A 16,273-nucleotide genomic window follows, 5' to 3' on the forward strand; every position below is an offset into this window, starting at 1 on the left:
AAGAATGTCCAAGTTGTTATTTCATGTGCAGAAGAAGAAGATATTTTTGTTGTGAGAAAATATACACGAACATCTAAATATGATATTGACAAAGTTTACAGAAATTTTGATATATATACAACTTATATGTATTACATAAGCGGGTAAAGAAATAAAATGACGGTAGCGGTGATGATTAATGACCGGAACCTCTGGTGCTTGGCCCTGAAGACATGGTGGTGACTTGAGTCTGAATCAAAAGACGGGTTCTTATAGTGTTGGGTTTGTGTTTGGTGAGTGAAAGTGTAAACTGTGGTTGATCCTTGATAGGTTTATGATGAGTGAGGTTTTGTTGTGATGGAAGGAGTCTAGAATTTACAAGGGTTGGCATTGTGACGACGAACACTGTGAGAAGTAGCATAAGTGAAATAGAGAGTCTCATTGATGTTCTTGTGTTTGGCTGAATTGTTGGCTTCAAAACTCTTTGTAAGTGGCATATGAGTGTTTATACCCAAATAAAGAGACGTGGGGGGACACAAAATATTACTTTTGGCATCTTGAACGACCGAGCCAAACCAATGGTGTTTGCTTTTGAAGTTAATGAACGGTGGAGGGCTTTGTTTGGGTGGGACCCGTCAAGGGATGTTTGGGTGGATGAAGAGTTTCTGAATACAAAATGAATCACTATTCATGGACATTCCTAAAGATATGGGAAAACAAGAAAAATTAAATAAATAAAATATTTCACTATTTCAAATATCAACAAGCACTCATTAAATAAGGGAAATAAATCAATGTCAAATATTTTTAATGAATAAAATTCATGTTGTGGAAGTCAATACAGTGAAATTGCAGCTCATTATAAAATATATTTAAGTATGATTGAAGTATGAATATAATCTAAATTTTAGCCTTGGTTCTTAATTGATAGGTTATCGAAAGTTTAATAAAACATAAACAGACTTACTTTAACAGATTTATCTGAAAATCCAATTGATTATTTGTAAATAGTTTTATAAATGTCTTTTAATTAGATATTCTTAATTATTTTATTTTTTGGTGAACCATTAGCCTAATTGCTTAAATAATGGTCCAATTGCAGTCAATATCGTTTAATCTGGTTTGACGAGCGTTTAACCTGGATAGACTGATCGGTCTTAGATGTTAACCGTTCGACTCAGATATCATACTATACATATTGTAGTGTATGAGGATCGATTAGGTAGGAGGGAAGATCAGTTGGTCAAGTGAGCCGATCGGTGGCGTAAGGAGATTGATCGGGTGGGAGGCTGAGATCATCGACCATGAAAGAGAAGGGAAGAAATCCAACGTGGAGTAGCAGACAGATCTTGGGGGCGATAATCTCGGATGCATGCGTGGCAGTTGCACTTAGCGGGCGAAATATCCGGGATTATGGGTTGACGGTTGCGGGTAATTCACAGTTCAGAGTTATGTCTAAAGCCTATAAATACAGAAATGGTTGACCAGGTAAACTACTTTGGATCTAATTACTTTCACCTTGGATATTACTGTGATCTCGCTAACTTGAGCGTCGGAGTACTAACGTGCAAGTCGCACCCGTTCAGACGTGAAGAAAGATCGATCGGAGTGTCCAATCAAAGTAGTCGGTTTGAGTTTTATCTCGGGACCTACATCTGAAACACATATATTAAAAGATAGGTTTAATGATGTATTTTTTTTTATTTAAGGTGGGGAGACTTAAACCTTTGACAGTGTAAAATGTGAGTAGAGAATATTTCTATTTGGCTGGGAAACAAAGAGGATCTTTGGTTCCAAGATTTGAGTGCAAATGTTTGAATGTTAAGGGTGGAAAAGTGAGTAGCAGATGCAAAAGTAACGGTGGAATCAATGTGGAAGGGTCATTAGCGACTAGCAGTAAACTGAGTATTTGTACTTGGGTTCACATTCCCCTAACAATCAAAAAGATTGCGAGATTCTCTATTATTTTTCTCACGTGGATGCCCAGTTTTAAGATCATATTTCACTGGTTCTCCTGCATTTTAATATTTAATCATTGTCAAATATCAATTATTTTATTGTTCTATAATATTTAAAACTATCACATCAAATAAAATCAATTTATAATATATAATTAAATATAAATTTTATTTTACAACTGATTTCTTAAAATTAAAGGATAGATATTTGGTCAAAATTTATTAAAGGATTATCAACTACATCAAATAGAATACTGCAACTAGCCAATTCTACACTTTAGAATATTTGTATTAGATATCTCCTACATTTTAATATTAACTTTTTGGTTATTATTGACATTCGTGAACATTAAACTAATATTACACATATTCTCATTCACGACATATTATTAAAAACAGTTCACATTTTTTTCATCAAACTGAGTTATTTATAACTTATCAATTAAACGCATTATATACATACAATTAATCAAGTAATATTTGTAAATAGTTTATTTACTTATGCACATTTATACAAACATTTTAATCCCTTTCAATTGAAAAATTAGACTAAAGATATTATTTTTTAGACATGGTTCATTTCTATAGTAAAATTCAATCCATCAAGCGAATAAAATTATAAAAATATCTAAATTGTTTTTGGATGTTGTTAGTCGAATTCGATATATTAATTTAAATTGTTTTGAATTTATAGTTTGTATGGTTATTTATTGAATTTCTTTTGCGACAATTGATGGACGACAAAATGGTGTATCCAATTTCAGGACACGCAGAATCCTCATTCGTGGTCTCAATCGTATTTCAAAAATTAAAGGAAAGGGCCTCCCCTTTACGAATCTGCCTTTTTTCTTCGCCGAAAGTTACATTTATTTTTCCTCAACACCTTATATTGCTTCAACTAAAGAGCTAGAATACTATTTATTTATTTAATTTTTATTATTATTATTAAATTATTCATATAAGAATACCACAAAATTAATTATAAAACTAACAGTGCTTATAATCTGTGATACACAAACTATACGAATGCATTTTCTTAAAACATTTGAAAAATATGTTACGTAAGTAATTATTTTAGAAATTTTTAAATTTTCTCTTGTTGTTCTATCTCAGTTCATATCAACCACGATGTGAATAATATTTGAAAAAAATAGTTAAGATGTGTCTAAGATTTTTGTAAATGTGAATACTCAAGAACAACATACGTGAGTTTGTTTTGTAAAATAACGTTGGGCCTCAAATAGGTTTTTTTCTTATGTTTATATTGTTCCCAGATAACTCTTCTCTTGTAATACGGGCAAGCACTGCTCAAAAGAAACAAAACGATATGGATTTATCTTTCTGCACCCTTAGTTTATAAAAGCACCCTCACGATGTGCAAAATCAAGAGGAACTTTTCAAAAATGATTTCCGAAATAAAAATAATGGAATAGAATTTTAAAAACAAACTGAACGTCAATAATACATAAAATATAATTTGAAATAATTTTTTTAAATGTTTTTACAAAGTTGAAGCGGTATCCTACAAAGACTTCAACTTTAAGCGGCTTCAATTTTGGTTGTCAATAGTGTTTGCCTCTTTCTCTTTTATACTTGTCTTCAATCAAATGAAAGATGATTGTGTTTACATAAGATGCTCTGACGTTAAAGTGGGTATCAAACATTAACAGAGTATAAAGTGTGTAATTATGAGAACGTAAATAAAATATATCGATGATTGTATTATTTATAACATAATTTATTATGTTTGTGCGCTCTTACCAGAATGGTCAGAGCTTGGAATCGATGCTCCATTTACCTTGTTTGAGTCAATGTTTGATCATATTATGTTAAATTACAAAGTAGTCGATGCAACATTAATTTCAATAAATCGACAGGTAATTAGTCACGTCGCTAAGTAGTAGTCACCGTGGGAGTTGCACGTAGTGTAGGCACTTAGGACGTGTTTGATTGTGTTATGTGTCACATCGTCCTAAGACAAGACTAATATTGTTATGGTGGTTAGGTACTTGGTCTTATAGTACACCAACCTGTGTCTTTTCATGACATGATAACAATATGTAAAGAACTTCAAAAAAAATAGTAGTAATCAATCCATAGCTAACTTGTCAAACATGATGTCAATATTTGGTAGTCGTCTTGCAAAGTTTATTTTAAAAAAAAAAAAATTGTATATTTGGTTATAACAGTAAAAGGTATAGTACCTCCACCCATAAGGAATATCAAAAACGAAGAGGATGCAACGGTTAAATGTGAAGGCTAATGTGGGGAGGGAGGTGCAGGGGCATGAGTGATGTGTTGCACGTGACACGATGTGCTATTTGGAAGTAGAAAAGTCATGACTATTGGCCTATGAATGTAATTTGTTTGGCCCATTTTGCTGGATGGTAAACCGTTAGACATATTGTTATAAACGACAGCTTCGTTCGACCTAATTCACCACCAACTTCCAAAAGATTGCGCTAAGGTCACCATCTGAGTAAGAATAGTTCATCCCTTCAAAGGTAGAATACTTTTGGAGGCCGACTACTTATAAGTTCAAAGGCATATCTAGTATTGGTTTAAACAAAAATTCTAATTGTAGAAAGGATTCAAATAGTAACAATATTGTTGATAATCACGTGTCAATGTCATTGAATGCAACCTTGTCCCATGGTATAAGGGTGGTGATGAAAGTTATCATAGAGAATAAAAAAAAAACTCATGTGAGGAACATGTCGAGTCTAGATTACCTAGGAGGAAAGGGAACGAATGTGTAGACCCATTAGTTAAAAGTCATTTATCCAAACACAAGTGGCTTAAGATTTTTATCATCACGGGTGTTACAATGATAGAAAGAAACTTAGGATTCAATTGGGAAAGAGACGAAATGGGTATTAAGAGAAAATTATGTGTTTTGCAAAAAAAATTGTTGTTATTTTTTACGACAAATTTATCAATGGATTAGTCTATTCGTAATAAGAATCTTAAATTACTAACAAAATTTAGCAACAAATTTTAAAGTGTGTAAGTATCGACAAATTTACTAACGAAAATGGATTCGTGGCTTAAAATTAATGATAATTAAACCTTTAAAAAAAATATTAATTCAAATTTATCAACAGATGTATTTTCGCCAAAAAAATTTGTTAATAATTCCAAAATTTTTTGTAGTGTTCGCGTTGATTATTTCAAAAGGGTGATCTTTGCTTCTACTCCTATTATGACTTTGTCGGTAGACTAATTTCTTATGTTGATCAAATTTTCGACCTTCCTTTATAGTGAATGACTTCTTGATCGACTACTCATGTGAGGAAGACTTCTTTCATCACGTTCAACCTTGACAATCTTGATGGGTTATGATCCTTGATGGCTTTGCTACTCTCCCGAACTATATAGTCAGGTTCATCATGCAGTTGTCTAGTCGGTATGGAGGGCACAAGATTCTCAATATATCCCGACTCTGTCACATGGTTGCGCTTTCCACATGCAAGGCTTTTAACTCTTGCTCAAATATGCTCTACATTTCATTCATTCTTTTATTTAGGTTCCTCATCACCTCTCCTGGGTTCAATTAGTCGTTTGAAGCTTCTTCTAACACAATGTTGCTCGTCATTTTTTTGTGATTACCATGTGAGTTTATAAGTGCTTGTTTGGTCTCACGGTGGGTGTCAAAATCGATTGAGTGCTAATAACTTCGAAGTGTTTTGATCCCAACTTTCTTCTTGCTCTTCACCTATTTCTTTTGTTTTCTTTATTTGATGCAGTCTTCGCTCGATTTACAATTGCTCCAATGGTACTTACAAAAGATAATGTGATATTTAAGATTGAGAGCATTCAGTCAACTGATATTAAATGTAATAATCGATCATCATAATTATTTCACATAAACTACTTATTTATTACAACTATATTGACTTACTTACTATTGACTTAAATATGGTACAATCACCTCAATTAATTAATTAATATGTACGAATTTATGTATATTCTCATGTACTGATTATGTTATTTTTATAAAATTATATGACTTTATTTATCTCACAATCACTTTATTGGATGAGTTTGATAATCTTGTATGAAGATCAATCCAACCACTTGTCACTAAAACGGCTGGACTCGTATCATGCAATTACATTCCGTGAACATATATAATCCATTTAAGATAAGATATATAAATAAAATTAATTTGGGAAGGTATAAACCATTGTTATTATATTCGCCATATCTATTTTTTATTCTTTGTATATCATAATTGCAATAATAGCGTTCATTTACCTGAGCAAATAATGTGTATATGTACATCTTTATTCGTAAAATATACTAGTTGGCACCGAAAACATTATTACACTGGTTAATACACTTATTATCTAAAATATAATAAACTCGCAAGATATTATAGTCAATTGATTAAAAACATTAATTATTTTTAACTGAAGTAACACAATATCGTAGAAGTAACCGGAAAGAAAATACAAAAAGAAAAACGATATTGATTAATTAGAATAATCATATACCATATCCCAAAACTAAGACTTCAACAACAACAAAAAAAGAAAAAGAGAGAGAAGATTTTATTAATTTGGTTTATTTCAGATCTAAACTAAACATATAACTAATTCATCTTGGCTTGTGTCTTAATCCAACTCAAAAAAAAAAAAAAAAAAATCTCCGGTGCAAGATTTCGGCAGGTGAACATCAAAGAAGAAATATTTAATCATTTGCATCCAAGTTAATCATTTCCTGATATGAAAACTCAAAATTTTATTATTGGAAATAAAATTGAATTAGAGAGACATTTGAAAACGGCGATGATAATAAGTTCCTATGCAGTGTCTCTGATCCATTGAATTTTGATAGGCTTTACATATTATTATTGTACTGTAAATGATGAGCGAAATTCCACTACTTACCGAAAGTGGTTCGTTACATAACGCATAATTAGTTTTATTTTTTTATTTTTATCTTGGATCATGATATTTTCACAATACATTTTGACAATTTTTTTGACAACGGTATATGTGTTATCACTTTACTGACCTATTTAAATTTATGTTTTAAAAAATATTTAAAACAAACCAATTACAAACAATCATGTCAAAAAATTATTAAAAAAGTATTATTAAAAAGAACTTTTTCCTTCGTGTACTTCTTTATCAACTGGCCAGCATTTTGGACTATTGCGAACATCATCAACAATATAGGACAGTTACCTAATTATTACGAAAATCTATAAACCAAATCCTAATTCAGTTTTCTTCCGTTTCAAAGTAATCGTTTTCCAGACCTGTAATATAATGTCTCACTGCTATATTTTGGCTTCATTAATTGCCTGCTGTAAAGGTAATAAGAGCATGGACCTACCTCCCCATAATAATCAAGCAGTTTTCCCAGGCCATATTTATAACCTAATTTAAAATATTTCATTTTTATAAATAACATTTTTATATTTCAATACAGAATCCCTTTTGACATTAGATAATTTAATTACATTTTTTTTACTTTAAATAAAAATTGTGCTAAAGTTTTAGTGGTTAATTAACTGCCACCGGAACATCTTGAAAATCAGATATTTTATCTGTTAATCCGTTAGTTGCCAGCTAAACTACCAATGGTTGGTTATATCAGGCACGTTATTCTTTGCTTACCGTTGGTAGAGTCAACGTCACTATTCTCTTTATCAAGATCAATTTTGACGGGTGAACAATAAAATTGAATATACCCATTTTAAACTAATGCTCAAAAGAAAAAAAAAAAAAAATAAGCATGAGATACAAGAATTGTTATTCAGAGAAAAATATTTTTTATTATAAATACTTATATTTTTATATAATTTATCATTTATTAGTAGCGTAATAATAGAAAAATGGAAAACAAAGTCATATTGAATTATTAGAGTCATGCAATAGATGAGAAAAATATATGATGGGTTAAATTGGCAATCAATGTCACTGATACGAAAATATAATAATAGAAATGAAAGAAAGTAGTGGCTTAGAATCAGGTGAGGAATTGTTTATACCTGGAATATAGTGTGGATATACCGATTCAGCTTTTACATTCTTTGAAACCGTTATAACGAAATGCATTAACACATCATCGGTTATTAAATTATTTTTTTCTGCAATTTTATAACCCCTCTTTCAACTGATGCATTATATTTCAAAGCAATAATCAATTTGATGGCGGAGTTGAACAATTCAACCCTTGACGCATGAGAAGGATTTCTTCTTACTGTACCAGCTACTCATTCTTATCTCTGAGAACACATGGGGGCCACGCTCTACTAAACTGTTCCTTTGAGATCATCACTTTTTAACTTAATCAGCATGCCTATGGATTTCTCACTATTCTTGTCTTCTCCCAGTTTTATATATTTGTTCAAATTTGCTCCTTCAATTCATGCATACATAAAAACCATAAAATTATATCTGTCTATTTTAGGTCCCGACACAGAAACTACACACAGACTGAAACCAGCATCGATTCAGTAATATTCCCCTCGCTAAACTAATTTAACTACTTCAAAGTTCGGCTACTCAAGTTTTCCAAAACCTAACTTGTTTTAATCCGAAACCAACCCAGATTGAAATTTATGTTCCACAAGCAAGGAAATAGATTTGACGGATTTTGTTTATTCTAAGCTTGTTTTTTTTGTTTTTGTTTCACTGGAGAACAGGACCAAGAGACGATAAAACCAGTTACAGAAATTTCTCAGACTCGTTTAGAATCTATGTATCTCCGTGCTTCTTCGTTGCTTCTTCCGCTTATGGATCGAGTTCTCTGACTGTACATTGACCAAAATTATTTCCTAGAAACTTTGATGATAAAAAAAAGACAGGAAAAAAAATTAAAAGCTGCTTCTTCTTTTTTTTTCCCATTTGGAGGAGGAGCAAACCAGCATTTTCTCTCATCCCAACTATGCTCTGATCATATTTACGAGTCCACCCTGCTAATCCCAATTCGCTTGACGGAAGTATTCCTAAACCCATCATCGGCTGCCTGGAAACACATCCCATTCGGATTCTGCCGCTCCATATAACTCCTCACCTCCTTCCTTATCATTTCCTGCATCACCGCCAAAAACTCTGCACTTAGATTGAAAGCCCCCAATCCGGGTGGCTTCAACTGGGGCACAACCGACATCGGAGCAGTCATCATTGGCAGCAAAGGGATGGTGTTCGACGGCTGTGGCGGTGGTACAGGGTGGGCAGACTCGGTTACCCGATTGGAGACCTCAGAAGAGTCGACACCGGGAAGGGACAGGGAAAGGGAAGTAGGAGGGTCATTGGAGGAGGAGGTTGTTTCTACTGGCGGTAAAACCACGGCAGTCCTAGGCACAGGACGGAAGACATGTGAGGGGGATGCAACCGGCACGCTGGACTCGCTCACGTCGGATCCGGAGGGGCTACCCGGGGTGGGAGGGTTGATGTAGAGTCCGGTGGAAACGGGGATGGCCGCACCGGCGCTGACGGACCTCTTAAGCGGTGGAAGATGGTCGTCCATGATGGATGAGGCGCACTTGCGCTTCAGGGTGGAGTTCCAGTGGTTCTTGATTGCGTTGTCGGTTCTGCCCTGGAGCAAGCGGGCTATGGTGGCCCATTTGTTGCCGAAGCGAGCATGGGCCCTGACTATGGTGTCGTCTTCTTCGGGCGTGAAGGCCCTGTGCTCGACCTGAGGGGAGAGCTGATTGCACCAGCGAAGCCTGCAGGACTTGCCGGAGCGGCCAGGGATAGACTTACTGATGAGGGACCAGTTCCTGGGCCCGTGCTTCTCGACGAGATTCTGCAGAGCATCGTCCTCCTCGGGGCTCCATGGGCCTTTGATCCGGTCCATGTCCTTTCTGGATACAACAACGCCTGGGTTCATAAATATGTTTTGGTGGTGAGAGAAAAGAAAGAGAGGCTCCTGTGGCGTGGAGTATTTGCTTCCTTGAATTCCTTATATGTGAGAGGGAGAGGGTGAAAGGACACCGGTTTGGCAAGTTAGGTTTTGGAGTTGTGAGCGAGCGTTATGGGCAATCGGTACCGCTTCTTCCAGGGAAGCGGTTGGCTTGGGATTTGGGATACAGCTGTCATGGGACACGCGTCTCCTTCTGAGGTGCTCCCATTTACAGAACTAAGTGACCTCTTTTTTGGTCTGATGAAAACATAAGTTAGAGTCTCAACGCTCCACTTAATTATACCTTCCACCTCTGAGCCTCCTGGGGAGAAGAGCCTTTGGTTTATATTATTAAATTTATGAAAAAAAGGGTTATATTATAGAAGTTAATAATGAAAGGTTAGGGAGTTTGACTGAGTAGTCCAGGCTGTAGAGCATTTGGTGTGGGATTTTGAAGTTTCGTCCTGTTGTGGGTGAGGTGGAAAAAACGACAAGATTGATCGCCGAATCAGAAGGCGAATCATTACTGCTTTTGTGTCAGTCCAGGCTGTATTCTATACCTGCCACCCCACCACCATATCATCCTATAACGGCCTATTCTATTTCCCTACTCATTCACTCTCACTCACTCACTCACTCACTCACTCCCTCACATTTCCATTCCTTTTAAACAACATCTGCACTCTCGTACGGAACCCTCTCCCTCACTTTCCCCTCATCTTCCTCCCTTCCTTCTAATAAACATTAATTAAATGGTAATGTAGGAGTGGGTGATTATAGAAACCCATGGGAAAAGGGCGAAGGAGAACATTGTCGGATACCTTCTGCTTTTCCATACCCAAACCCAAAATATATTATTATTACCCTCAACACACATCCGTATCCATCCATGTACTACTACTACTACCCTTCCTTCATCTCTCTCTCTCTCCTATCCAGGAATAATGCCTCACTCAAAATCACCTTCTAGTCCTCCTAAATTCAAAATCATTTTCTTCGAGAATACACCCATGTTAAATAATACAAAATCATTTTTATTATAGTATTTGAATTTTTTTACACTGTTTGACACATTTTTGTTTCAATGTTAATTAAGAAACGTGTTTGAAACAACAATAAATAAAGTTAAAAAAAATTGATAAAAAAGACTAAAACCAGAATTTTTTAAAATTAGAGGATTAAATTGTACCATAGTTTGAAAATAGACTAAAACCAAAATGATCCCAAAATATAAAGACTAAAAACATATTTAACTCTTTGTCTATCTCAACTTATGTAGTTTATACTTGGATGAAACGATATACACCAAATAAACTTTTTTTATTTTTATAGTAAGTCCGATGTCTTGAAATGTCTCAATACAATTTTAGTTTCATTTAAAATGAGTGAATTTAATATATTTTAGTAAATTCATATAACATGGTTGAGAGAATGATCATGCGATTTAATAAATATTTATATGATAAAGTGCGAAATCTAATAAAACTATTTTATAAAAATAGATAAAAATATTTTAAATTGAAATGATAATAATCTATAAATGATTAGAGATAAATAGTCTTCCACTATGATAAATTTGAAAAGAAACAATTTTAATTGAAAAGTGATAGTGACACTAAAAAATTCAAGACACGATATCCATTTTTGAGACTATTTTTTAACTCAAAATTTTTGTTTTAATAGATTTTTCTTCAGCAAAAACAAATGTAACTTCATTGGTATACGAATAAAAGTAAATATACTTTCTTTAGAGACATTTTACTTGTTTATTATAAATTTTTCACCAAATGAATGTGTTGGATTTTAACAAAATCATCATGTATAAATATCTTTAAAAACAATCTTTTTAAAAACTCAAAGAAAATGATTTACATTAAATTTATTCGCGACAAAGATCTTAAGTAAATATCGGTGTAAGGAAACTTTTGATGAATTTTTTTTATGTAAAATATAAATTTATGGGTAATATAAATAGATCAATGTTCGTAATCAATACATACAAACTATTAGGGATGATAATGGGTCGGGTCGGACACGAATAGTGTCTATCCCCAACCCGACCTGTCCGATAAAATTCTATCCGCTACCTGTCGGATACCCTTTTAGAAAATATTTGTAGGTATTTTAAAACCTACGGGAACCCGGGATACCTGCAAAAATTAAAAAAATATATTTTATACATTTTAAAATAAAATTTAAATAAATTTACAAAAAATATATATAATATAATATAAATTAGATTAAAATTTAATTTCAATTAAATTTAACCTAATAAAATATAATTTAATTTAATTTTTAATTAAATTTAATTAAAAAATATATAAATTAAAAAAATTTATTACTTTTTGCGAGTAACGAGTAGCGGATATCTACAAGTCAGATACCGTACCCAATCCGTTTAAAAGAAGGTATTGAAATATCCGCTACCGTTATTTTTTGCGAGTAACTATCTGCCGCGCAGATATTAGCTATCTGCCGCAGATTTTACCCGCAAATTGTTTTGCCATCCCTACGAACCACCATTCATCCATAATTTTTCACTAAAAAACTCTAGAGAAAATTACTCTAAGGGTAATTTCCTTTAACTAACTTTCCGTTGATAAAATTACACATTAATTTCAATCCAAAAGTATCAACAGGAAATCATTAAGGTCTTGTTCACTTGAGTGGATTCGAGGGAGAGTAATTGAGAGGATTTGAAGATAAATTTTTTGTTTTTATTTGAATAGATTTGGACATAAGTGAGAGTGGGTTTGGAAATAAATTTTTTTAATCGGTCACATAAATTAAATCCTACACTAATTCTCACAAACTTTACTTCCAAATCCACTGTCGTTTACCTCTAAATTTATTCAAATAAACAACAAAAAAAATTACCTTCAAATTCACTCAATTACTCTCCCTCAAATCCATTTAAGTGAACATGGCCTAAAGCTACAATTAATCAGTATTCATTTTCGTAAAAAAATCAATGTATTGATTGTTATTATTATAGTGAATTAAGAGCCACACTTATTTTAAGATCAAAACATCGTTAAAGACAACATCTATTCAATCATAACAAATAATTTAAAATTAATTTCAAAAACTATCTAAACCAAACATAATCAAAAATCAAAAACGAAATATAACATGTGTCAAAGTGAAATTAAACTAAAACACCATTCAAATTGCAAAACAAATTGAAATACAATATAAGTTTTAAAAGTTAAGATAAATAATCCAAATATAACAAAAATATTTAAACATAATCAAAACGAAGTCAGATTTTTTTTAAGTTTTCAATAATTAATATAATCATGATTTTTATTTTTGTGTTGTGCAGTCTCGTTTTGTTATTGATTGAATAGTTGTTATTGTTCTTGTCATTATCTAAGATGTTGATATTATTTTTCAAATGCATTTTGAGTATCATTGGAAAGGAAAGAGAAAACAATACTATTCAATCGTGTGTCTAAGTTTCTCATTGTCATCCCTTCCCTTATAGCTTTAGATTTATTGTTTGAACTAAAAAAATTGGTGTGATTGAGGAACAAAACAAACAATAAATAATAATATGATCTTACTTAGAGAAAGAAAATTACATTCATTTCTTTCTAATTTGAAGAACAAAATAATAACATCTTTTCTTAGAAATAAAAAAGAAGATAATGTTAAAAGTGAAAAATTAATTTTCTCTTGATTTTTTTTTCTTTGAAACACTAAAATAAAATAAAAAAAACATTTTTTTTTACTTTTTAATGAGGAAACAATATGCTCCTTTTGTAACATAAAGAATGAGAACTAGAGTAATTTCTCCTGTACGAAAGTCTTTTCGTACAATTTATTTAATTTACTTATAAATTACGTAATGAAAAATTTAGAATTATTCAAAATTTATTACTTAGAGATTAAACATTAGCTAGTGATAAGATTTAAAATCCCTTAATCAGTAGAGGTTGAATTTATGTTGTTATTCGATTAAATTTAATTATATCATTAGATAAAGTTGGAAGTTTATAATTATTTCAATTACCTTGTTATAGGGCACTATTAGATTTAACATTATTTTGTTTCAAAAATAACTTTTAAATATGTTATTATATCAGAAAATAATATAGTTTTTTTCTGTAACTTTTTTTTAAAACAATTTAAAAAATATGTATAATGTCTCAGCTGTCTATGTTTACAACTTCTACACCGATTATATAATTAATGAAAAATGATTATATGACAATATAACTTGTTTATATTTATTTGATATTATTATTATTTTCTATTTTTAAATATAAAAATATTGTTTTTATATTATTTTTGTTTCATGTCTAGTGTTAAGTAACTCTACATAAAATATCTTTATATTTTTACTTCTTCATTGTACAGTTAATTGTGTTTGTCTTAATTCAAGTTCTCTTTCGTTAAAGCTCTGAAACGGATGTCTCCAAAGGTACTTTAATGCTTAAGTTAACAATTTATTCAGAGGGAGTCAAAGTCAAATCTTAAATCTACAATAAATACGATTATCTGACTTTTATCTTTAACTTTTATTTGTACTTTTTGAGATGAGTTTTAGTGAAATCTTAATCTCAACCTAACATGAGTTCATTATTCAATAATTGATATTTATTTTTGACCTTTATTTGTAGTATTTCTTAAAAAGCGTCTTATTGTCAAAAGACTGACTCTTCGACCATCGTCCATGTACTAGGGATCACCGGCCGGTCGTCTGAAACATATCCGGACGGCCGGTCACTTAAGACGAACCAGCTTGTGAAAGACATCTAAGTGGAAGCGGTCAACTGTCCCTTGAAGACGTCCGATCAGCTTGAATAAAAGGAACCAGACGGTAAGGTACGAATAGTCTGAAGGGTCAAGGTGAAGCCAAGGTAATTAGGACGTGATTGGGCTGTGATTGGGCCTTGATTAAGATTGTCTTTATACTAGGCCCATACCCAGCACTATAAATACATGTTAGGAGTACCAAGTAAGTAGGTTCATTTATTACGCATTTACTTTTGAGCTCAGATACCCGATCGAACAACTCAACTAACTTAAGCATCGGAGTACCTTTGACAGGTATCCTCCGGACACATCAGACATAGGAGAAGAGAGAAAACAGACTATTAGGGAGGAGGCTTCAGAATTAACGGACGGTCTAAGGAGAGGAAATTGTGTAGGTCTGATACTCGGCTTCACACCGGAACAGTCCATATATGACCTTTGTCAAAGGTTTAAACATACGTCATCAATTGTCCTTTTTAATGGAATGACCGTCTGACCATGCAATGTAATTTTATTTTTGTAATGAATGTTAAATAAATTTAAAAGTATATTAATAATATAACATTCATACTAAATATAAAATGTCAATACTCTTTTTATTTAGCAAAATGATTGTATTCCAATTTCAAAAGTATTAAGATAATTGTCCATCTTATACTTCTATTACGGTTTCATTTTAAAATTTCTGAATAAGTTGATCTGACCTTTTAAGCTCTTGAAAACATTTCAGCGTAGCAAAGGAAATTGTAAAAATAAAATAAAATGTTCCCTCATTTAGCAAAAGAATACGGGTGGTTTTGATGGGAAAGTGAGTGATTTAATTTTGCAGATGCATGAAGATATTTAGTTGACTTTAGAAGTGAGGGCACCGGCAAGGTGATTGATTAGTAGCCTCAATCTGAGGAAGTGGTTATGGTTTGTGTGTCTACAATTATTTGTTGAGGTTGTCTGTGTATGAGAGAGGTTTGGTTTGTCTGGTGGAAACTGGAAACTGTTCTTGTGTCCGGTTTGGAACCGTCAATGATATTAAGCGTTCGGGAGGTAACGTCATGGGCCACACTGCCAGCTATATCGCATTGCAATAACTTGTTTTCATATGCTGCCATTTTCTTAATCATTTTTAATGTAATTTTATCTGCTTTAAATTATAATATCTTTCGTAATTAACATTTATTTTTTAACTGGAAAAAGATAACATGTTTTAAAAAATATTAATACTTTAATGTTATGTTTGGGATTTGCAGAGTAGAATAGTGTGATGATAGGTGAGACTGACACCCTCGTATTCATATCCCACGATTCCCGCTATCTATCGTAAAGCCTACTGCCCCCATGCGGCATCGTTTTGTTCTTGTATCGCCTTCATTCTCGATATCCGCAATCTCCTTTTTCTTTTTCTTCTTATATTTTAGTCTAACACGTTTCCTTTTCCACCTTTCTCCGTTCCATTAAACCACATAATGCAAGATTCTTATCAATTTTCTATAAGCTTTTTATTCACTTCAATTAACTAATTTATCCTATATTTTTCTATAGATTTTTATTTAATAACAAGGTTTTATGAGATTTTACAATTTTAATTAGATGATATATTAGTTTATATTCTTTGTTTTTTTTAGCAATTTTTATGTTAAATATTGGTTAATTAATATTTTAACTTCAAAGTATATAGATTTAGTTAAGACTAGTATCAAATAAAAAAATTAAGTATTACA

General features: G+C 32.3%; 1 protein-coding gene across 1 annotated transcript; it reads right to left on the reverse strand.

Moving 5' to 3' along the window:
* Positions 1-8,531: 8,531 nt before the first annotated feature.
* Positions 8,532-10,032, reverse strand: LOC106778107 (transcription factor MYB44). Its single transcript, XM_014666022.2, has one exon. It carries the CDS (start codon positions 9,783-9,785, stop codon positions 8,853-8,855), a length of 933 nt encoding a protein of 310 aa, XP_014521508.1. The 5' UTR covers positions 9,786-10,032; the 3' UTR covers positions 8,532-8,852.
* Between the last annotated feature and the right edge of the window lie 6,241 nt (positions 10,033-16,273).

The sequence above is a fragment of the Vigna radiata genome, chromosome 11 (genome assembly GCF_000741045.1).
Source record: "Vigna radiata var. radiata cultivar VC1973A chromosome 11, Vradiata_ver6, whole genome shotgun sequence".
NCBI classification, from domain to species: Eukaryota; Viridiplantae; Streptophyta; class Magnoliopsida; order Fabales; family Fabaceae; genus Vigna; species Vigna radiata.